Source organism: Panthera uncia, chromosome A2 (genome assembly GCF_023721935.1).
Source record: "Panthera uncia isolate 11264 chromosome A2, Puncia_PCG_1.0, whole genome shotgun sequence".
Classification (NCBI taxonomy): domain Eukaryota; kingdom Metazoa; phylum Chordata; class Mammalia; order Carnivora; family Felidae; genus Panthera; species Panthera uncia.
The window spans coordinates 25,008,011-25,032,133 of NC_064816.1; the positions used below are offsets into that span (position 1 = coordinate 25,008,011).

General features: G+C 47.5%; 1 protein-coding gene and 1 long non-coding RNA gene across 5 annotated transcripts in view; one reads left to right on the forward strand and one right to left on the reverse strand.

Moving 5' to 3' along the window:
• Positions 1-24,123, forward strand: part of FLNB (filamin B) — a 142,982-nt gene that overhangs the window by 73,763 nt on the left and 45,096 nt on the right. For all 4 annotated transcript variants that reach the window (XM_049640769.1, XM_049640770.1, XM_049640771.1 and 1 more), the window contains exons 8-22: positions 544-741; positions 3,342-3,479; positions 5,010-5,136; positions 6,213-6,349; positions 8,113-8,306; positions 9,512-9,625; positions 10,239-10,382; positions 10,626-10,749; positions 11,088-11,248; positions 12,480-12,570; positions 12,831-13,000; positions 18,183-18,300; positions 20,449-20,711; positions 22,059-22,656; positions 23,314-23,487. In XM_049640769.1, the coding sequence (XP_049496726.1) occupies positions 544-741; positions 3,342-3,479; positions 5,010-5,136; positions 6,213-6,349; positions 8,113-8,306; positions 9,512-9,625; positions 10,239-10,382; positions 10,626-10,749; positions 11,088-11,248; positions 12,480-12,570; positions 12,831-13,000; positions 18,183-18,300; positions 20,449-20,711; positions 22,059-22,656; positions 23,314-23,487 (2,751 nt within the window). The remainder of the gene's footprint in view (positions 1-543; positions 742-3,341; positions 3,480-5,009; positions 5,137-6,212; positions 6,350-8,112; positions 8,307-9,511; positions 9,626-10,238; positions 10,383-10,625; positions 10,750-11,087; positions 11,249-12,479; positions 12,571-12,830; positions 13,001-18,182; positions 18,301-20,448; positions 20,712-22,058; positions 22,657-23,313; positions 23,488-24,123) is intronic.
• LOC125929519 (uncharacterized) lies at positions 359-6,256 on the reverse strand. The gene is made up of 2 exons (XR_007459888.1): positions 5,911-6,256; positions 359-608 (listed from the first exon to the last, which is right to left on the reverse strand). It is a non-coding gene; the product is annotated as an uncharacterized LOC125929519 (long non-coding RNA).

The following is a 24,123-nucleotide window of genomic DNA, read 5'->3' on the forward strand; positions in this document are numbered from 1 at the left end:
ATGTGGGGCTCGAATTCATGAACTGTGAGATCATGACCTGAGCTGAAGTCGGACACTCAACCAACTGAGCCACCCAGGTGCCCCATGTGTTTATAGATTTTTCTAAAACAGCTTTTCTTCTTTAAGATCTTACACTCAAGCTTGACTTTAGTTATTAATTATCAGGTAACTTCTGCACACATTTCTGACTTGAATAACCGTTGCAAAGAAACTAAGTTTTGAGAATCATCTGCTAGACCAAATTCTATGCAAGGCCAGTGTGGGGGCTGATGGGGAGGAATAAGGATAAGGTGGGGAGGATAAGACACGATTCTTGGAACATCACTTTCTTTTCAGTGTAGAAAACTTAGAAAATATGGAATGGGAGAAAAGGAAAGTTTATGACCCTCCTCCCCCAACCAGAAAACAGTTGTTTGCGTCTTGGCGTGGACTTTGACCTTCAGAGTACCTGTCTCCTTCGGTCTCCATCTTGTACCTGAGCTCATCCATAGTGAGTGTTCTGACAAGGTGACCTGGGCTCACAGAATGCTTGTTCTCTCCTAGGTGCCGGTGTGGGTGACATTGGTGTTGAAGTGGAGGATCCCCAGGGGAAGAACACTGTGGAATTACTGGTGGAAGACAAAGGAAACCAGGTGTATAGATGTGTGTACAAACCAGTACAGCCTGGCCCCCATGTGGTCAAGGTCTCCTTTGCTGGGGACACCATTCCCAAGAGTCCCTTCGTTGTACAGGTTGGGGAAGGTGAGTGCTGGGGTGGCCAAATATATCTGCTTCTGGCATTGAGGCTGACGGTGTGCACAGCTGGGCTCCGAGGCCAGGGGTGTAGTGGGGGCCACACTAGACTCGCACTGTCCCCTTTCTGCCAGGTCCCCTTTGGTGGGAAGTGGCTTGCTTTGTCCTCAAGATATTAATACAACATCTTAATGTGAGCTGTGTGCTGACCTAAGTGCTTCACTTGTATTAACGCATTCAGTCCTCCCCAAAACACTCGTGTCAGAGGGTCGTCACTGAGAGATGCAGGACTGAGGCCATTTGGGCAGTTGGTGTCTGTGGCTGAGGTTAGCACCTGTGGCACTACTGGTGCCCTGTGGCCTCCACTGCTTGGCCTTTACTGGCCGTCAGGCCCTTAGCATGACTGCATCTAATCATCACACCAACCAGTGTGTTTCAGGTGCTAAAATTATCTCCAGTTTTCAGGTGGAGACACTGAGGTTTGGATAACATAAAGTATCAGTGAGTACGGACTAGGCATCAGTAGAAGTAGAACTCAGGTTTCTTTTGACCCCTTACCCATGCTGCTAAACCCCTTCTGCAGCCAGGGCATGCTTTTTTCTCTAACGTCAGATCCCTTTCCTTCTGACTTTGTTGTTCTTTTGTTTTGTTTTGTTTTCCAACTCTGTTGCCTTTTCTAACCAATACTTGCCTTTCCCTGTTCTGTCCTCTGCATCTGCATCCGTAGAACTGGCTTCTTCTCTGAATCCTACCTCTGGGTCAGCCTGGACCCCGAAGCTGTTGGCTTCCTAACTGAGAGCACTGGGCCAGAGGCATCTTGCTGGGTAAGGGCTGGTCGAATGGGACTTCCATGCCAGTTCCCTGTGCTACCTGCACACGTTAGCTGGGCCTGTGCTGTTTGTGACCTCAAGACGTGACAGTGTGGGGGTCACTGTTACTTGTCTAGCTGGACCCCAAACCTGCTCTCTAGGTACATTGAAACATGTCTAAGACATCTCAAAATGGTGGAGGACCTGGTGGTTTCTTTCAAACTCTTTAGCTCCATTTAGTGTTTATATGAACTGAGCAGTTACCCTTTTGATGTTGAGACTATTACCCGCGTTCAGAATTTCCATGAGTGTTTGGTTGTTTTTTTTAAGACACATAAAAACCCTCCGGGGGAAGTCCTGTCATCCTGTTGTGACTTATTTCTGGTATGACCGACTTTTCTCCTTTTGACAAAGGAAAAAAAACAAGACTGACATATTCATAAATAAAAGTCTCTTTGACATATGCAGGAAAGAATTTTTAACAGCTTTCCTGTTCTAATATTGTTTTCTGATTCCCTCTCACTTGTGGACTACATTTTTCACCTTGCATATCCATCCATCACTTGTACTATTTAGTATTTAATTGATAGAGTTTTTCTTTTGATGTACTCACCTTTCCACTACTTAACTGATTTCATATAAAAAAAGAATCTTCATCCCATTTTCACAATGGAAAACCAGTGTCACTTGCCATAAAGTGTGGCCATAAAACTTATGTTCATCCATAAACCAGCTAAAATAATCTCCAACTCCTAGGATATGGGTATATCTTTTCGGGAAGCAGTTGTTTGCCAAATAGCCAGCTGAGAACATTGCAAGGTGGAGGCGCCAGAGGAGGAATTCTCTTCCTTCTATGCAGTAAAGAGTTTCATCCTCTGGAGTCTATGATCTCACTTCTAGCATATAGAGAACTACCAAATGTGCAGTTTCAGATTTGGAAAGGAAAAGCTACTTAATAAACAACAATGGACATTTTGCCCATTGCTTTCTCTTTTCTATACATAAAAGGGTTGCCCAAGTTGGCAAAGAATTCCTAGGGTACAAGGATGCATTTTATCAACCATGGGACAGTAGTTTTGTGGGCCTGTCATGTAAGAAGTACCAGAAACTACCTTGGTCCTTAATTTTTAGACATCTGACTTCAGGTTTTTTAAACTAGATCCAGAAATCAAATGGAGAGTGGCGTTTACTGCTAATTGTTGCATTTATAGCCACCCACATTCTGATTACCTGGTGACAGCACTAAAATATTCGTCTGCCATGGCCAGGGTGGGGTTGAATGGGTCTCTTTTTGAGTTGTCCTCTGGCTCTTCATGCGGAAGACGATCACATTTCGACTTTAAGAAATGGCTGATCTGAAGTTGGGATCGTGGTCAGATGTTTTCAAGTGCTACATTTTTCAAATAGACTTGAAAAAGTTTGGTCTTCCCAATTACTGGGCCCTTGAGTATGGCAATGAGATTTAACTCTCCTTCACTACCGAGAGGATAAATGCCAGGATTCAGCGGGTTCCAGGAGCTCAGCAAATGTATGCTGTGCTTCTCCTTCTTTCTGTGCCAAAGTAACTGCCCCCCCGCCCCCACGCCCCTACCGTCCCTCTGCGGTGTGGCTGGACAAAGTTATGTTGTGTCCTTATTTGCTAGCCTGGTGTGTTCCCTGAACGGGACCCTTGGCCTCAGGCAACTGCTGCAGGCGCTCTGTGCAGAGCAAACATTTTCTTGGCGGGTGGCTCCAAGTTACCTTGGCTTGCTCAACTCTAGCGAATGAAAGGTTGAATTGATGTCAAAACTGTGTTTGCAGCCTGTAGTCCAAACGCCTGCCGGGCCAGTGGCCGAGGCCTGCAGCCCAAAGGCATCCGCATCCGGGAGACTGCAGACTTCAAGGTTGATACCAAAGCTGCTGGAAGCGGAGAACTCGGTGTGACTGTGAAGGGTCCTAGTAAGTGCTGCTTTGTTTCCTCATCTCAGGTGTGACTTTGGCTGGCTTTGCAGCCATAGCATATGGATTTCATCCCACAGCCGGTTTTGATTGATCCCAGAGAGCTATGTCAAAGAGTTGAGGCAATCTGGGCTCCATGGGGATCGGTTGATTAGTTACGTCTACCCTGGATACAGGTGGGAACAGTGGTAGCTTGACCGCCTCACATATTAAGGCTTCTGGGAAAAGAAAAAGCAGTGATGCAATAGAGTTTGAGAAGTGCTCTCCTTGGAATGACAACCTGAAGTGGCTTATTTTTTATTTGAGGAAACCTAGGCTCGAGAGAAAGGGTCTTGCCCAAGGTCACACAGCTCATAAGCATCTGGGCTGGAATTCAAGCGCAGTCTCTAAAGCCAGTAATTTTCCCACTACAGGTTACATTTTATAGATGATGAAATTATGCCAAGTACCTAATTACTATGATCAGTGCTTATAGAAGGAGAATAAAATTCCCCTAAGATTAAGTTTTCTTTGTAGATAACTGCTGTTCATGGAGGGGTGGGTTGCACTCTGCAACTCATTCTTCCTCCCTTTTTGGGGAGGGAGACCGCAGACACAAGGTCAGGTGTCTGCTCTGCCTGTGTTTTCCCCTGCCGCAGATAAGCAGCTCTCCATTGCTGGCTGCAGGTGTAGCAGCCCTCAGTGGGAATGTGAACTTCCTATGCCAAGGTTTCTCCCACCCTCTGTGTTCCCAACAGGCTGGGGCAGGAGTGTTCTGAGCTCCAGGAGGTTAATATTTGATCTCAGAGCACCAAGCTGTGAGGAGGGCTGTGCTCTAAGGGTGGCCAAGGTTCTAGACTGCCCAGACCTGGAGCCAACCTACTCTGGGGCTGCCCTCCTTGCTGGCTTGTTGCTACAGGAGCCAAGGAGGCATTTTCTCTGACCTTGGATTCTCGCTTGACTAAGTGGCTTTCCCAGCCAAACCTCAGGGCTCAACATAAAACAAGTTCCTACCTGATGGCTCAGTCTGGAGTTTGTGGTGCAGCATCTAAAACCTGTCCTCTTGTGGAGAGCATACAGGAACTTTCTCACTTTTGTCATCCAGCTTTAAAAAAAGATGTGCGAGGGCAGTAATTTATGCCAGAAATTCATGCCAAATACTCCTAAGGGTTCTGTCCCTCCTCAGTTTTGTGAGAGGCTAAGACAGCTACTAGCTATGATCGTTAAGGAAAATTGAGATAGGACTAGATTTGTCTGAATATAGTCCCAGGAGGTCCAGGACCTTGTGGCCTTCTTTTAGCTCAGCGAGCCTACTAATGCCGTTTAGCTGGGAAGTCTTCCTTTTCCCCACACTTTGAGGCAGAAATGGATCTATTTTTAGGCTTGGATTAATCTCCTAGGTTTTGAGGGTCTCACACTCTGAGGCAGCCCACTTCGTTTCCCTCTGTGGCTTATGTCTTGTAGATATTGCTGTCTTTCTGCTCTCGTCTTTTGGATGCTTGTTCTGAGCCTGGAATTGCATTGGAAAGATGGTGTGCTTTCTTCCCACAGAGGGTCTGGAGGAGCTGGTGAAACAGAAAGGCTTTCTGGATGGAGTCTATGCATTTGAGTATTACCCCAGCACCCCGGGGAAATACAGCATTGCCATCACGTGGGGGGGACACCACATTCCAAAGAGGTGAGTCTCCAGCCGGAGTTGCGTCTTCTCTGGAGGCGTGCTTAGTCCAGGGAAAGAGATCTGCTTTGTTGAAAACTTTTTTTTTTTTCCTCATAGCAGCACACAGACATTTGGCCTGTTCTCAAAAACAGCAGAAAGTCACTGCGGTTTCGGCTGCCTTGCTTTAAATCAAATGCTGGTGGTTTGGGGCTGGTGGAGGGCGGGGGGTGGGGGAAGCAGGGAAGTCAGAAGGAGCAGTAATAGAGAGCAAATGGGCTGTGTGTCTATATACCCTTATATAAACTAAGATTCTCTTTCTTTCAATGTGTGCCTCTGTTCAGGAATGCCATGGGGGTAAAGTCTGCCATGGTTTACATTAAAATTCTCTACGTGAGTGCAGTCAGGAGCCAAGGGACGCAGACTCCAGCTTTGTCTTGTGGGCATCACAATTACCCTCCCCTGTTCATGTGTTTTCCAGCTTTCCTGGGGGCAACTTTAAACTCTGAATAAATTCCATTTACCTTAAGAAATATCTGGGCATTACAGGGTTCTGAGAATCTAAGCAAACTTTTTTTTTAAGTTTATTTATTTATGCAATCGCTACCCCCAGCATGGGGCTCAAATGAGCCCCGTGTTCTACTGACTGAGCCAGCCAGGCACCTCTCTAAGCAAACTTTCTTTTTTTTTACTCTCCCATATCAAAGTTAAAGCGTATTCATTCATGTAGGAGATAAAGCCTATTCAACCTAGTTTTCTTCTTATAAGCAGGATCTAGAGAAGTATGCTGTCTCTTACCATCCAGAGCTCACAGTCTGGTGAGGTCTACATTCAAGGGTGAATGATCAGAAGGATATTGCAAGGCAGTGTGTCTTGAGTGCCCACCCAGTGGCCACCTGAGTGCCCCGAGGCAGCCACAGTCCTTTATATTGTTGACATAACAATGACCGTGGGGGCACCTGTGTGGAGGAAGGGGTTGGCTAGATAGACATTGGGACTGTAGGTAAAAGGAGTGGAAAAAATATGTGCAAACAACTTATGGCTGTTTGTAGTCTCTTCTTTGTTCTTCTTTAATGCTTTTTCTGTTCCTTTTCTCTTAGCCCCTTTGAAGTTCAAGTTGGCCCTGAAGCAGGCATGCAGAAAGTTCGTGCATGGGGCCCTGGCCTCCACGGTGGGATTGTCGGGCGGTCGGCAGACTTCGTGGTAGAGTCCGTTGGCTCTGAAGTGGGGTCTTTGGGTAGGTGGAAGCAGCTGGCCAGCGGCTTCTGGAAAGCTGAGATTACATGAGGCCTGGTCCCAATGTCAGGCTGAGAGTTGAGTCCTCCTCCAAGCTTCACTACCCTTAGCCCCCTTGCCTCCTGACCATCCGTGGCCAGCTCTGGATATGGCTGTGGGATTGGGATTTTCATTTTCCTCTTGCCCTTCAAGTTGCCCTCTGCCTCTTCATTCATTCCAAGGACAGAGGTTTTCTACGGATGTTGTGCTTGAAACAGCGCTTGGAACATAATAGGCACTCTGCAAGTAATTGTTGCCTGAATTCTTAGTTTAGATGAATGAATAAATTTTGCTGAAATTTGAAATTTGGGGAATAAATATTCTTTGGAGCATAACAGAGTATATTTTATTTTACTTATTTTATTATTATTTTTTAGTTTACTTATTTATTTTGAGAGAGAGAGAGAGAGGCAGAGATAGGGGGAGAGAGAGGGGGAGAGAGATGATCCCAAGCAGGCTGTACACTGTCAGAGCAGAGTTTGATGTGGGGCTCGAACCTACTAACTGCGATATCATGACCTGAGCCAAAGTCAAGAGTCAGATGCTCGGGGCGCCTGGGTGGCTCAGTCGGTTGGGCGTCCGGCTTCGGCTCAGGTCATGATCTCGCGGTCTGTGGGTTTGAGCCCCGCGTCGGGCTCTGTGCTGACAGCTCAGAGCCTGGAGCCTGTTTCAGATTCTGTGTCTCCCTCTTCCTCTGACCCTCCCCTGTTCATGCTCTCTCTCTCTCTGTCTCAAAAATAAATAAATATTTAAAAAAAAAAAAAAAAAAAAGAGTCAGATGCTCAACTGACTGAGCCACCCAGGCACCCCGATTTTAAATACATATCTGATGTAAATAGAATCACTTTAGATCAGTGGTCAGCAAACCTGCTCTATAAAGAACGAGATAGCAAATGTTTTAGTATTGTGGGCCGTATTCTCCCGGCTGTAACTGTTTAAGTCTGCAGTTGTAGCACAAAAGCAGCCATAGAAAATAAAGAATTGAAGGAATGCGGCTGTGTTCCAGCAAAGCCTTATTTACAAAAACAGGTACTAGGTCAGTTTGGCCCACTGGCCGTAGTTTGGTGACTATGTGTTTTAGGTAGTAAAAATAAGCAAACCAGAAAAAATAAGAAATCACCTTTAGTGTTTCCTTCTAGAGGGATAATGAGTGTTTTGGTATGATATTAAACCTTTTGGCATATCCTTCCAGACGTTTTTTCTGTACATTCACACCTAAATATTGATATGCCACAAAAAATATCTAGGGGTAATCTTTGTATCTTGTGCCTCAGATAAATATAGGCCATGTCTTGATTTTCCATGGCTTCTTTGGACTTCCATTGCATGGATACGTCTACCATTGGGCTTTCCTGTTATTTCCATGGTTTTCTTAAAGACACAATGCTGAGTACATATACTTAGTACCTTTGTTTACACATATCCTTGCTTATTTCCTTCAGATGAAAACCCAGAAGAGGAGTTGGTGGGGCAAAGGGTGGGCATTGATTTAAGGTTTTGGTTGACCTTCCTTATTAGATGATGTTTAAAAGAAAAACAAAAAGCATAGTATAAAATCCAGCCCTTCCACCTCTTGTAAAGGCTCAGTGGGCTTGTTTTTGTAGGAAAGGGGCACAGATTTCAGTCTTCTGGCTGATACTTGGGTTTGAGGGAGTGAGTTGGTAGTAACATAGAATAGGTTCTTTCCACCATGTAACCAGGGGTCCTTCTCACCCCATCCCCCAGGGTTTGCCATCGAAGGCCCCTCCCAGGCAAAGATTGAGTATGACGACCAGAATGATGGCTCATGTGACGTCAAGTACTGGCCCAAGGAGCCTGGCGAATATGCCGTTCACATCATGTGTGATGATGAGGACATCAAGGACAGCCCGTACATGGCCTTCATCCATCCAGCTGCAGGAGACTACAACCCAGATCTGGTGAGTCTATTTGTTATGTTTCTGTGCTCTCTTCCTGGCTCCTGACCCTCTCTATGGTATCCAGAGACATGTTGAGGGATGGCAGAGAGGAGCCATTGAGAGTTTAGGAAGGACAGTGGTCTGAGCTGGGACCCTGGTAATACCACTTAATACTTTCTTAATGCCGGGCAAGTCACTTATGTCTCTCTCTCTCTCTCTCTCTTTTTTAAATGTTTTTATTTATTTTTAAGAGAGAGAGAGAAACAGAGCTTGAGCAGGGGACTGGCAGAGAGAGAGGGAGACACAGGATCCAAAGCAGGCTCCAGGCTCTGAGCTGTCAGCACAGAGCCCGATGCAGGGCTTGAACTCACAAACCGTGAGATCATGACCTGAGCCGAAGTTGGACGTTTAACCAACTGAGCCACGCAGGCACCCCCTCTGACTCTTGATCCTTTCTCTATAAAATGGGAATGATAGTAGCGTCTGTTTCCTAGGATTTCTGGGATGATTCAGGGGATCTAACATACATGAGGACAGTCCTTAGCCCAGTGGCTGGCCCATCCAGGGGGCTGCAGAAGCTGTTCTTCATAAATTAAACATGCTTTTTTCTCCCCAGCTCCCTTCTCTTAAATTGGAGCAGTGTTTCTAAGAGCTTCTGTCAAACTCTGAGGAGGCTGATAAACATCAAGTCTGAGGCAGTCTGGCGGCCAGATGGAAGCTTCCACACTCCCATGTGTGCTATTGTGGCCCACCCGGGCAGCTGTTTGTAGGCTGATGTCGGTCTGGACTAGTTGCTATCCCTCTTTGGCCAATTGCTGGTCTTTTTTCCTCCCTGGGAGCTGCAAACTTTTGGAATGTCTGTGGTGAAGGTTCTGAGCCCCTGTCAGAGTGAGAACACTGAAACTGGGCATGGCTGGAGGTCCATGTCCTGGTCACTAGAAGTTCTCTATGTCAGCTCAGAATAAGGCAAGGAGCCCCAGGCTAGTTTGGGGCCTGGGTTTTGAGAATTTTCTTCCTCCTGGGAGGTTAAAGATACTATTTATAATTTTTGAGTTACAGCCTGCTAGAGCATTTTTCTTCCATATCCATCCTGTTACGTAGGTACTGTGAAGCCAGATATGGGTTGTTTTGTTCTTGTCTCATTCCCTGGTGGTCACTGGTCATTATGTAGGGGCATTGTTGGGGCATGGCACAGAAAGAGAATTATTATTGGCCCTTTGCTCCAGGTCCAAGCTTACGGACCAGGTTTGGAGAAATCTGGCTGCATTGTCAACAACCTGGCTGAGTTCACTGTGGATCCTAAGGATGCCGGAAAAGCTCCCTTAAAGATATTTGCTCAGGTAAGTTTCCAGGGGCCACCTGTGCAGATAACTGTCAGGTGACAAGATCTGTCACTATAGTGGCAAGTTGCTCAGTTCATCTGACCCTCAGTTCACTCATCCACACCTTGGGAATAACACGAATATTTATCTCATGGGGTTATGTGAGGATTAAATGAGATTCTAATATGTAAAGCAAGGTGATTTTCTCATCTTTGGGTTTTGTATTCCTTGGAAACAAGGCTTGATTTCAGATTTCCTTGTAAATGTCCTTCAGTGTGGCTGAAGCTACCTAGTCCATGACAGGAGGTTTGTAAACAAGAATTTATTAAATATATTTATCTAACTTAATTGAATTTGGCCCAAGGATTTAAATGCCGGAATTAAAATGAAGAAGTATTGAGTGGCCATGGCTTTATTTTTGGGTCATTTGCTTTTATTAAAAACAAATAAAAGCAGGCAGTATTTTATCACTTGTGGTGATTGCATTGTGAGAATGTGGCATATCGTAGTTGTTCCGTGAAGATTTGTTGGATGGGTGGTGACTTGATTGTCTTGGGAAGCCATGGTGACCCTGTTTGATGAAGACAGTGTGAGGGGCCAGTTTCTGTTCTTAGCCTCTGCTCTTTTGCAGGATGGGGAAGGCCAGCCCATTGACATCCAGATGAAGAGCCGAATGGACGGGACGTATGCCTGCTCGTACACCCCGGTTAAGGCCATCAAGCACACCATTGCCGTGGTCTGGGGAGGTGTGAACATCCCTCACAGCCCCTACAGGGTAGGTTGTGAGACAGAATCCTGGCCATTGTATGAAAAAGCCAAGTCCTGTGGCAGGTCTGGGCTGTATGCTGGATGGTCAAGGAGATACATCCTTGGTGGACCTTGACAGATGGAGTAGTTTGAAGGGCAGAGTACTCTAGATTGTCCAACAAAACTATTTCTAACAATGTTAACTAACAATGTGTCACTGGATCCAAGTGCAGGAAAACTTGGTTATAACTTTCTCCCATGTCCTCTTTAGGTCAATATCGGGCAGGGTAGTCATCCCCAGAAGGTCAAGGTGTTTGGGCCAGGCGTGGAGCGAAGTGGACTGAAGGCAAATGAGCCTACTCATTTCACAGTGGACTGTACCGAGGCTGGGGAAGGTGAGAGGGGGCTTCCCCCGGTGCAGTCATTGTTGCTTCTTGAGGAAGAACATTCTTTTCATAATGTTTGAAAAGCAGTGAACTTTGAGCCAAGAAATAGTGCACCTGAATAGGTAATTGTTCACCTAATGAGCCTCTGTGTCAGTTTCTTGGTCATATCTTTGCTAATCTTCCATCCCGTCTCCAAATCCCTGACTTAGCACCATCCCTTTGTCAGGTTTGTTACTGGAAGCTTCCCAATTGATTTTCTGGGGCGTTAGGTGAGCTGAGCTGGAAGCGATTGCATGGGACAAGCTGTTTCTTGTACGCTGGTGCGCTCATAAGCTGGTCTGTTCCAGGTGATGTCAGCGTTGGCATTAAATGTGATGCCCGGGTGTTAAGTGAGGATGAGGAAGACGTGGACTTTGACATTATTCACAACGCCAACGACACGTTTACGGTCAAATATGTGCCTCCTGCTGCTGGGCGATACACTATCAAAGTTCTCTTTGCATCTCAGGTGTGTGTTTGGGCCTGGGTTCTTTCTGGCCACCTGTATGCATATCTCCTTTTTTTTTTTTTTTTTTTTTTTTTTTAGCAATAGGGCATTGTCTTGAGAATTCTGCTTAATAGTTTTCCTCTCTGGTTCCTTAAAACCATGAAGGAAAAAAAAAATAACCCCAGAATTAAGTTTTTACTACTTTCTAACCAAAGTGAGGCACAGCGCATTCAGTGGTTACAGCAGGGCTCTCTGGAAGGAGACTGGTTTGTTATAAACATTCATCAAGTTTTTGACTGAAATGTAATGAACTTCTAGAAGTGTTCTACTTCATCCTCTTTGAAGCAAAGGTTTTGGCCCTCAAACTTTTGTAGGGAGAGGAGCTTTGAACTTTCAAATAGAGTTCCTATTTACATGTGATCATGAGGATAAGGCAAGTGGTACCTAACATAGGGAATAGTGGACTCCCGATGATTCATATTAACCTCATGTAAAGATTGGAATCTTAAGAGAAGGTGCCTGAAGGTGTTGGTCTTGAATTAACTTCGGCCAGTTAAACTGTTCTGCCTTTATTCTGATAATCTGCAACATTCTCCTTTAGTTTTTTAAAAAATGTTTATTTTTGAGAGAGGATACAAGAGGGAGAGGGGCAGAGAGAGAAGGGGACAGAGGATCCAAAGCAGGCTCCACTCTGACAGCACTGAGCCTGATGTGGGGCTCGAACTCATGAACCTGGAGATCACAACCTGACCCGAAGTCAGATGCTCAACTGACTGAGCCATGCAGGCACCCCTGCAACTTTCTTTTTGAAGAATTATAGCCATTCTATTTCTGATCAGCTCCTTGCATTCCCCAAACCTTAGCTCTGAGCTGTACCTGGAGGACATTTCCTTCCCTGTGACCCCATCCATATGTTATTGTTTGGGTTTTATTCTTGGTAGTGTTTCTTACATTCTAAGTACTCAACCTTTGTTGTTAAAGGCTCAGAGTTTTCAGATTCATTTGTGGGAAACCTTCCCTTAGCTGTGCAGTAAGCAGGTCAAAGCCTGTGATGTAGGGATCCAGGCATTCGTAAGTGACACCTGTTGGCCCCTACCTGAGGCTAGATTGCAAGGCTTGGCCCATGGTGACAGAAGTTTGCTCACCACCACCCACCAGAGTCACAGAGGTCTCCCCCTTCATGTTGGGCAGAAGGCTAAGCTCTGGCAGACGCTTCAGGGACTTTCCTACTGAGACAGTGTCTCCCCTACAGGAAATCCCCGCCAGCCCTTTCAGAGTGAAGGTTGACCCTTCCCATGATGCCAGCAAAGTGAAGGCAGAAGGCCCAGGGCTCAGCAAAGCAGGTAAGACGGCTCCCGGAGGCCTTCTACAGGCCAGTGGCAATGGACATGTTTGGTCCAGGGACCTTGAGGGACTCTTCTCCACCAAAGGCAGGTGTCTGTCGGGGCAGTGCTCCTGCCCAAGCTGTTGGCAGTGGCCGAGCACCAGCCCGTGTCGCTGACTGCTTTGGTAGAGCTGGTGCTGAGGAACCCGTCAGACTGGTTGTAAAAGTGAAACCACTCCAACCAGGCCTGTCTCCCCACTTCGCAGTATATCCTTCCAGGTGTGGAAAATGGGAAACCGACCCACTTCACTGTCTATACCAAAGGGGCTGGAAAGGCCCCACTGAATGTGCAGTTCAGCAGCCCCCTTCCTGGAGACGCCGTGAAGGATTTGGACATCATCGACAATTACGACTACTCTCACACCGTTAAATACACACCCACCCAGCAGGTAGGGTTCTTCCCATTCCCTTGTCCCCTGGCCCCCCACCCAGGCCCTTTCCCCCTCAGTGCTGTGCTGGGTACTTTGGACACCAAGGGTGTGATCTGTGCTCTGTTGTAGTGCTCCTCTGTGGGCTACAGCTTCTCACGCCTGTCATTCTGAGCCTCTCTGGGAGGTTCTGGCAAAAGGCCTGGTTGGTTCTATGAGGAGGACCTGAAGGTTTCCCTAAGAACAAGCAGGAAGCTAGCCCGTATCTCCCCATCCCAATCTCCCATGTCCATTTTGGGTTTTAGCAGGGAAACTGTGAGCTCTTAGAATTCAGCACCTAGTATCTCCCTCTTATTTCACACACATCGCTCATCCTTACCAGCTGCCTTTCCTTTAGTCTTTTCTTAATTACTCACAGGGGAAGGAATGGCCATGGCTCTGTTTTTCCTTGCTGGCCCTTTTACAAGGTGGTGTAGTGGGTCTCTCTCAAAGAGAATTCAGCCTTTAGTTCCTCAGCCCCAAAATAGTATATTTAGGGCCCCAGATTGTTCCCTTTGACAAAATTCAGGAACACAGACAGGATCTGACCATCCAGGCCACTTGGCTCTGATTATTTTAGGCAGGAAGCACCAAGGAAACACTCTCTCTGTGTATGCATTCATGTTAACTTGTTCAAAATTTCACTCCCTGGCCACACTTCTGGGGTCTGAGGAACAGATAACCCTCAGAAAAAGCCTGGATTTTACTACTTATGCATAGTGTTCTACACGGTCATTCAAACCTCTCAGATTTCTTCTTTCCTGAGGAAAACAGTCCCCCTGTGTGAGGTACCCTTTGTGGGAGAACAGGGATGATGCTTTCTGCAGAAACGCCACCTGAGAAGCATCACTCTTGCTTGGCCCTCTCAGGGAGGAGCTGCCTAGAGTCTCGTGGGAAGGAATGAGAGGTACAGTGAGGATTGGGGGGTGACTTAGGTGTCCCCTTGCGCTGGGGGCTACACATCCTAGGAGATGAAATCTTTACTCTGAGAGCCTCCCTGGCAGTGAGAGGGGTCCTCTGGGTGAGTTCTCATGTGCTGCAATATAGATGTGGCCTCTTATCTCCAGATGTTCTCCCTGTGGTTTTTGTTTTTACCTTAATGAGGGGTTCATTATTAGTGGTGGTAAAATTAATACTTTCGTAGGTAGAATACCCTTTACTCAGCGGGCTGCTAAGTGCTAAATGGGTAATTCTTTTCCTACTGATGCTTCAGAGGGCTGCTGGGAGCCTCACCATCGGGAGCACCAGCTTGACATCATCCTTATTGCCAATTCTCCACATTACTTAGGAGAAGGTACCAGAACACATGGCCATGCACACTGGAAAGGTCACAAGGTCTTACTTAGACTCTTCTAGAACATTCTGAGACTCTTGCTTTATCCTGTATGTATAAACCTTTCTGGGTTTTGGCTCAGCTGCCACAAAGTAAGTTGCAGACATTAAGACAGAGTCAGGTTTTGACCTGCACCCTCAGAAGAGACTTAAGAACCTGTTGCCCTAGAAGCCCCAGCTGCCAGTTGGGGCAAGGGTGGAGGCTAGAGGGGGAGACTTCTTCAAAGTCACCCCAAGGTCAAAGTCATCCAGTTCTGGATGACAGTAGGTTTGAGGGGTATTGCAGGCTCAGTGGCCATTTGGAGCTATTTGTTCAGATGCTGCCTATCATGTGTCTAAGGAGCCTGGCAGAGGCTTGGTGTGTCACTGCCTCCGATGTGAACGGCTCACATGGTTCTTCTCTGGTCCCGGTTTGGTGTTTAGAGCAAGGTTTGCCATTCCTTTATTTGGGCAACTTGCAGTTTAGCCAATTTCTCTGTGGCAAAGGAAACAGATTGTATTTCTTCTCTTGGTCTGTGAGTTCCCCAAGGATGGGATATCATGTCATATATATACAAGCATATATATCTTTCCATTCCCAGTCTTGAGCATAGGGCCTGGTGCTCTATGTTCTCTGCATGGATTTATGCCTTAAAGCGTGAATACACAAAATAGAGCCTCTCCTCACAAGCAGAGACAACATAAGAACTTTGCACAAGAGTGGGGCCAAGCATCCTCATTTGCCTTTGATCTCTCTTTTCTGAAGAGCAGCGTACAGCTCCAGATTAGGTTAAATAAGCTTGCCTTTTGAGCCGTGCCCTTGGATGTGGTTAAGAAGCCTGGGTCAGCCCAGAAGGCTGTGCCCAACATGGAGGCAGGGAGCGCACTTTGAAGACTGAGGCCCACAGGTGCACCTTCTTATGGTGGTTTTAGGGAATATCAGGCTGGAACTTTCCAGAAGTGTAGTTGTTTGGTGTGTGTGAAGAGACAGCGGTGGGTTCTAGCCCAGGGTGAGCTGTCGCCCTCAGAATGCAGGCTGTGCTGTATGAGGAGCTGTGGCCCCACCTGATTGCTGGCTCCCTGCTCCCTGCCACCTGCGGGCTACTACTGTCCCCTGCAGGGTCTCTGAGTGATGCCTCCCTGCAGCAGACCAGCCATGGTCTCGTCGGAAGGTGGTGATCAGAGCTCCTTTTGCCTTGGTGGAGTGTCCTTGTTGGACTGGGGCTTGAGGATCCTCCAAAGGTCAGACAAAGGCTTGATTTCTTAGGAAGGAGAAGACACAATGCCATATTCTCCCAGGGAGTTTGCCTTCTGTGCTTTTGGATGGCTGCGTCCCCAAAAGCCTTCAGTTTCTCATCCATACTCCCTCCCATAGAGCAAGTGCTTTGAGAAGCTGGTGGCAACGGCTCCATGACCTTCTAGGTCAGAAGCCACTGGGAATCAAAAACTCCACGTACATACGGTGGGTGCCTTGAGGAGACCCTGTGAGTTCACTGAGCCTCACAGGATGACAGGCCCTACCTGTTCTGGAGGTCTCTGGAGGAGGGGGCTGTGGGGAGCTCACTTGGTCCTGTCCTCACCTGAGCTCGCAAGTCAGAGTCTTGTGTTCATGTGCTGTGCAGGGTAGGATTAAGGTCTCAGAGGCACATAGGGGAGAAAATAAAACTGACCTGCAGTCAGCAAGGTCTTTGTGAAATGCACCAGTGGTCACTGCTCACACATTCCTGACATCACTACTCTCTCTGGTTGTTCCTTGGCCAGGCCTCACAGGAAACCTTAAAATGCTACAGGCCCTTGCAGGTGGTAAATCTCTTCAGATCTCTTCCTCCCCCTTGTTAAGTTATTTGAGGTTGAGTTAATTTCCTGGGTTTTTGTTTTGTTTTGTTTTGTTTTGTTTTGTTTTATTACTGGTAATGAGAACACTTTTTTTTTTTTTTAATGTTTATTCATTTTTGAGAGAGAGTGTATAAGCAGGGGAGAGGCAGAGAGTGAGGACAGAGAATCCAAAGCCGGCTCTGCACTGACAGCGGCGAGCCCCATGCGGGGCTTAAACTCACAAGCCGTGAGATCATGACCTGGGCTGAAGTTGGACACTCAACCAACTGAGCCACCCAGGCACCCCTGAACACACTTTCTTTTATGGGATGGGTAGGCTTAATTGAAAGAGGATTTTTCCTCCTCGTGTGGTGCACCAGAGACGCAATGAGAAGACTTATAGGGGCTGGTGGGGAAGGAAGTTTTTCCATGACCTCTGGTTAGCTGTGAGGCCTACCCCTCAAGGATTTAGGGACTTGTGGGCACATTGAAGCTTGGGAAGAGCTGGTGTGGTGAAATTGCCATGGTGGCTGAAGTAATGGATCACTCCCTGCCTTCCTCATTACAGAGAGGAGACCTTTCCTGTCCCTGGGCTGGCTCTCAGCTCTGTTGGATCTGACCTGTGTACATTTTACCACGAAATGTTACACCCTTGAGGCAGGGGGCCAGTTAGTGTGTTTGCAGTGCTAATAAATCCTGGAGAATCAATCCTCCCTCCTTCAATGATGGCAATCAATTTCTTTCTTGGCTTCTTCCCCCCTTTTTTATTATTATAAGCAATGTGAGAAAATATATATAGGCCAAAAGCTACACCCTTTTAACACTTGATCAGTGACAGCTTTCAGCAGAGCCTAAATTCTGGTGAGCCCCCATAAGAGCCTCCACGTCCTCTTATGTTATGCCTGGATGTTTAAGGTGAGGGAGATCTTAATCTACTGGGACAGCCATGGGCTTTCATGGAGTCTTGGTTGGGCGGGGGGGCAGGGGTTGCTTAGCTGACTGGGGAGGGGAAGCCTGACATGAGTGGGCCAGGACTGGCCGGAGGAGAACATCCGTGGCACATATGGTCGTACTGTGCTCCCATGACCCCTGGCCTACTAGCAAGGGGCCTGCCAAGCCCACAGATGTGGTCCCCTCTGCACTTGCAACTTTTCTTTCTTTCCTTGACATAGATGGAGTTTCAAGACTACACGGTGGTCCTAGAATAACTCCAGTCTGCAAATCCCTTTCACCATCTGGTGGCCTGAAATTGATTTCCAGAATGTAGAAAAAGCTGATTTTGTTCAGTTAGAGGCCCCCATACCCAGCAGCTTTCTCCATGGCCACAGTCAGGTGTGTGCTGGGTGGAGGTAATGTGGCAGAGCAGCTGGGACACTGGTCTGGGTGCTGTGGGTGGAGGTCTGACTCTCACACTTACCAGGTATGTGATTTGGGGCATGTGACTCTACCTCCCTGAGCTATAGTTTCCTTTCCTGAAAAAATGGAGATGACAGTGGGAAACCACCCCTTTGGACTGTTTGGAGATTGAGTCAAGGAAATGCTTAAAAGCACAGAGCACAGTAGGCTTATTAAGTCGTCCCTGTTGTTATAAGCTGCTCTGGTTTTATCTTTCTCGCTTGTTCTTGCCGTGGTGCTGGAAGCTTAGAGAAATGTATCTGTGCTGTTTCTTTCTTTCTTTTTTTTTTTTTTTTAAGTTTATTGATTTATTTTTGAGAGAGAGAGGAAGAGAGGGAATGTGAGAGGGGGAGGGGCAGAGAGAGAGAGGGGAGAGAGAATCCCAAGCAGACTCCATGCTGTCAGCACATAGCCTGATGCAGGGCTCGAACTCACAAACCATGAGATCATGACCTGAGCCAAAACCAAGAGTTGGACGCTTAACTGACTAAGTCACCCAGGCACCCCTATATCTGTGATGTCTCTAAATCTACTGGAGTCAAGTGCCCTGTGTCTCTGGAAGAATGAAGGATCTGGAAGGCAGGTTTAAACAGCAAGTTAGATGTTGGTGCCCAAAGGTGCACTCTGTTTCCTCTCGTTCCAGGGCAATATGCAGGTTCTGGTTACCTATGGTGGCGACCCCATCCCTAAAAGCCCTTTCGCTGTGGGCGTGGCTGCTCCACTGGATCTGAGCAAGATAAAAATTAATGGGCTGGAAAACAGTAAGTGTGTGGATGAAGGGGGGGCAGGTCACTGAAGACCATCAACTGGGGCTGCCAATTAGATTCCCTTCAAAGGACAGTTTGCAGAGAAACATTCTGCCTTAAGAGACTTTGCAGTGGGACAGACTTGGGTGTGGATTGGGGCCATGCTGTAGGATAGCTCTGTGACCCTCATGACCTCTGTGACTTCACCAATCCTCGGTCTTCTCATTTTTAGAGTCGGGGAGGGGAGATCAAGAATACTGACATTCACAGGAATATTTTGAAAGTTAAATAAGAGCTCCTGATTCAGGGGCTGGCACATAGCCAGGCCTCCGTAACTGCTGGCCTCGCAGTGGGAAGCTTTCATTACATAGAGAAGTTGGGACACATTGATTTCTGGTGAGTTTCTACTGTGCTAGTTGTCCTTGGCCATGGAATCCACATGAGGGTAGACAGTCTAGCATAAAAGCCAACTCCCTGGCGCTCAGAAACCACAAGTATGATACATCCCTCCAGCCCCATCCCAGTATTCCTTTAGCTTGGTAGGTATCTTATCAGTACAAACTCATTTCATTTATTTTAAAATGTTTCAATTTATTTTATTAGGGAAAATTCCAAACATACAAAAGTAAAGACCATAGTATAATGTGAACACTGATGTTGTTATCACTCATCTTCAGAAGTTCAACACGTAATCATAGAATTATTTTTTTATACAAGCAATGCATAAATCCACTTTCATCTAAAAAACATCACAGTTGAGAGTAAACTCCACTCTGCTACCTTTTTTTCTCCCTTAGGTTAACCAGAGTTTTCAGTTCAGTTTTTATCCTTCCAGACCTTCTCTCTGCATCTATATGTGCATATGTGCCAGCAGAAAACATTTGGCAATGTTTATTTTGCATTAAAATTATCCTGCCATACCGTGTGTCTTCAGCCTGCCTTTTGACATCAGCACTGCATCCTGGAGAACACGCACACCTGTGTCCCCTTGTTGGCATGAGCTGCTGTGTGGCTGCAACCTGGCCATGCCTCGGTGGCACACATTCATCTGATTTCGGGGTCACGTGGGGCTCAGCGCATACCCCCCCAAGGCAGGCCTCTTTGGTCTCAGTGGACCGTTCATGAGCGCCTTCACTGACCTGTGACCCAAATACATGAGCCACCTCCCAGCTCTGGGGTCTCTGAAGCAAGAAATGGATGCTGGCTTTGTCCCTGGAGGGCAGCCAGCTCTGAGCATATGAATCGTCACTGTCCAGTCCTTTTCATGTGTCTCCTCATTGTTGCTTTTTCTCTAAGACACTTAGGGCTTCAATTGCAGACCAGGCAAAGCACAATGGCGATTAGAAAAGCCTTTGGGCCATGGTGCTCTGAGGCTCCAGAGTCAGGAATTCCCTGGCTTGTGGCGGAGGCCCTGTGCTCCCAAGTGCTTTCCTTTGGGTTCAAAGTCCTTCCCCTGTTTTTGTCAAATACAGCACATGGGTTTTCTGTGGCCCTGCTTTGCAGAGAACTTTCAGATATCAGCACAGTACAGAGAGTCACTTCCTCAGACTCGCCTCAGTGCCCCTGCACCGGCCAGCTCTGTGACTTTTGCCTTGTTGGCTGTAGGACTAAATTTGCTGCCAAGAGTTAGTAAATAAAACATTGGCCTATGGGAATGTTTTGATATAAAGTTAACACCTGAAGTAAGTAGAGGACAGTGTCAGATTATAATTTACCAGTCAGCAGATCACATTGTGAGATCAGGTTAATTTATGTTTGAGTCCCACCTTTCTGGTCTGCTGGGTGTCACCCTGGACACATTCCTTAACCTCTCTGAGACTCAGTTTTCCCATGTGTTAAAGCCATCGCTGACAAACACCCCATGGGGTTGTGGTAAAAATTAAATGAGATGATGTGCCAGGGTGTAGAGTGCATTCAGTACGTGTCAGCTATCATTGTTATCAATATCATCATTAATTAATAATTGTTCTTGTACTGGTTATTATCCAGGTACATGCTGATTATTCCTACTCAGTCTTGCTTCTTGTCCTCGATATCAGCCACTGCTTGTTGCCTGGGCTGAGATAACACCTCATGTCCAAGGAACTGTCAGTTTTTTGCTCTCGGTTGTTCTTGTTGCTGAAAAGGGTCAGCTCATCACTTTGGCATGTTCCCCTTTTCCAGGAGTCGAAGTCGGGAAGGGCCAGGAGTTCGCCATTGACACAAACGGGGCAGGGGGCCAGGGGAAGCTGGATGTGACGATCCTGAGCCCCTCGAGGAAGGTCGTGCCGTGTCTGGTGGCGCCCGTGGTGGGCCGGGAGAGCAGCACAGCCAAGTTCATCCCTCGCGAGGAGGGGCTCTACGCTGTAGACGTCACCTATGATGGACACCCCGTGCCTGGGAGCCCCTACACGGTAGAGGCCTCACTGCCACCAGATCCCACCAAGGTTAGCTTGTGTTTTTGTACCAGGATGTGTCTCCTGTTGTCAAATATAACACTGTGGTCCTTCACCGATCCTGTTTGACAAAGACCTTTAGAAAATCATTTTCTGAGGAAAGTCCATTCTCAACGACTGACGGAAGTTTTCTGTCCTATAGTTCAGCCTTGGCTGGGGTGGGGGTGGGGGGGGTCCCCTGGGCAGCTTGCCATCCTTCCCACTGCTCGTCTTCTCTCTCTGTCTCTGGTGGTGAGGCTTCGGTGAGGGCCTCGTCCCTGGGTTCTAGCCCTTCATTTGCTAGCATAATAACGGGTGAGCCTGAATGGGTGAGGTGAGATAGTGTGGGTGGAGGCCAGCGTCCAGCATGCAGAGTGAGCTCACCCTGCAGAAGCTGTATAATACAATATAAAAATATATGAGTGGGTCACCTGGGTGGCTCAGTCAATTAGGCATCTGACTCTTGACCTCGGCCCAGGTCACAATCTCATGGTTTGTGGGATCAAGCCCCGTGTCAGGCTCTGCACTGACAATACAGAGCCTGCTTGGGGTTCTTTCTCTCCCTCTCTCTCTCTCTCTCTGCCCCTCTCCCGTTCAAATTCTCTCTCTCTCTCTCTGTCTGAAAAATAAACCTTCAAAAAAAATTTTTTAATAAATAAATTAAAAATTTTATTAGATTTTTGTTTTTAGAGCAGTTTTAGGTTCCTAGTAGAATTGAGAGGAGGGTACAGAGATTTCCCTCATACCTCCTGTGCCTGCATGTGCACAGCCTCCCCATTATTACCATCACCCAGCAGAGTTCTACGTTTGTTCTAACTGACGGACCTACGCTGACATCCTGTTCACCCCAAATCCGTAGTTTGCACGAGGGTTCACTCTTGGTGGTCTACATTCTATGGGTTTGGACAAATGTAGAAGGACAGGTATCCACCACTGCAGTTTTTTATTATGTGGAGTTTGTTGAGGGAGGTGTAGCCTTCCAAGCAACAGGGAGGCCCATAAAACCATGCTACAAGCGTTCAGCCCCGCGTGTGTTTGTTAGTCTCCACCTCCAGCCCTGTGGTTCGGGAATGCTGGGCATGGCAGAGTGGAAGTCACATGCTGGGCTTCAGAGGGCCACGCCTCGGTGCTATAGCTTTCAGTGTTGACTGAGCTTGCAGCCATGTCTCCCTTTGGTAGCCATCTGCAGCCTGGATTGCACCGTGGCTCCAACTCGGGTCTGTGTGACATGAGTTAGGCCCCAGGGAGAAGGGCCACTCAGCTGAGAGGCCTGATTGCAGGCTGGGGTGTGAGGTGGTGCTGGCCGAGCAGCCACTCCAGCATCAGGCGCAGTTCGACCTTTATTCTCTGTTCAAATAGGTGAAGGCCCATGGTCCTGGCCTTGAAGGTGGTCTCGTGGGCAAGCCCGCGGAGTTCACCATCGACACCAAAGGAGCGGGCACCGGAGGTTTGGGCCTCACCGTGGAAGGCCCATGCGAGGCCAAAATTGAATGCTCTGACAATGGCGATGGCACGTGCTCTGTCTCCTACCTGCCCACAAAGCCCGGGGAGTACTTTGTCAACATTCTCTTTGAAGAGGTCCATATACCTGGTTCTCCCTTCAAAGCCGACATTGAAATGCCTTTCGACCCCTCTAAAGTCGTGGCTTCGGGGCCAGGTCTCCAGCATGGGAAAGTGGGCGAAGCTGGGCTGCTGAGTGTTGACTGTTCGGAAGCAGGGCCCGGGGCCCTGGGCCTGGAAGCCGTGTCAGACTCGGGAGCGAAAGCCGAAGTCTGTATTGAAAACAACAAAGACGGCACCTATGCGGTGACCTATGTGCCCCTGACCGCCGGCATGTACACACTGACCATGAAGTATGGAGGCGAGCTCGTGCCCCACTTCCCCACCAGGGTCAAGGTGGAGCCTGCTGTGGACACCAGCAGGGTCAAAGTCTTTGGGCCAGGAATAGAAGGAAAAGGTAGGTTTCATAAAGAGAGGGAAGCTGCAAAATAGCTTGGGACTTAGGGGTCCCCAGAAGCTGAGTGGAGCTCTGAACTCATATGCCCACTGGGGCCAGGTGGGGTGTAAGAAAACACTCACCTGTGCTCTCTGCATCCAGAAGAGAAGGACCATGGCAAAGGAGTGGGCACATGGCATTTCTGCTGCCTGACCCTCACGTTTCTCTGTGGGGAACAGGGCCCAGCACTGCCTGCAGATTTTCCTGTTTCTCTGGCAGAGTTAAAAACCTTGATTTTTATGTGGGAATTCAAGATCTTTCATTTTTGACACTGAATTGAAAAGGTTTCAGATGTGATGCTAATACCACACTTGCTGCAGAGCAGATCTGTCTTTGTCCTTTAACCTGTTCCCAGACCCCACCTTTGTCCAAAAAGTGTACAAGTGGTTGTGTTCTCACTGGGGCTTCCACGGACTACCCGGGAGGAAGCAGCTTTTGCAGGGTGGTGGTAGGGGGAGGTGGTCATTAATACTGTTGATTTTGAGAGTCAGAGAAAACAGTTGTCTGCTGTCACTGAAACTAGACCTAACGTATCTAAAGTGCAAGGACCTTGGTTCTTGGATTTGGTCCTGGGTCCCAGGTATAAGTGACGTTCTTATCTGTGTGATTGCTCTGCAGATGTGTTTCGTGAGGCCACCACCGACTTCACGGTTGACTCACGGCCCCTGACACAGGTTGGGGGTGACCACATCAAAGCCCATGTCGCCAACCCCTCAGGGGCCTCTACCGAGTGCTTCGTCACAGACAATGCCGATGGGACCTACCAGGTGGAGTACACGCCCTTTGAGAAAGGTGAGTTGATTTCTCCTTGGACATGATCCTTGTTCATAGCTGTGCTGGGCCATTTCGTTTGGTGACTGGTGTTGACTCCTGCCTCATGCGTCTGGCCTGTCTCAGCAGAGGCATGTACAAAGTGACAGGGACATGTGGAAATCTCCCTCCCCTATAATGCCTCCTTATATGTTGACACTTGGGCCAGGTTTAGCCTCAGGCTCACCCGAGCAGGTTATGAGTGATGTCATGCGTATTGCCCATTTGTAGAGTTTGTTTTACATAATTTATTTCTTGAATATTAAAATTATTTAAAAATTTGAGGGGCACCTGGGTGACTTAGTTAAGCGTCCTTCTTTGGCTCAGGTCATGATCTTGCGGTTCATGGGTTTGAGCCCCGCACTGGGCTCTGTGCTGACAGCTCAGAGCCGAGAGCCTGTGTCTCCCTCTCTCTCTGCCCCTCACCCACTCACACTCTGTCTCTCAAAAATAAACATTAATAAAAACATTTTTTAATTTGATAAATAACAAAAAGGTAAAAAATTAAAAGTACCATATATCCTCATTACTTGGATATGTGATTCCTATAAATATTTTGGTGCAGATACTTCCAATCTCTTTATGTAAATGCATGTATATTCTATTTCATGGATTCCC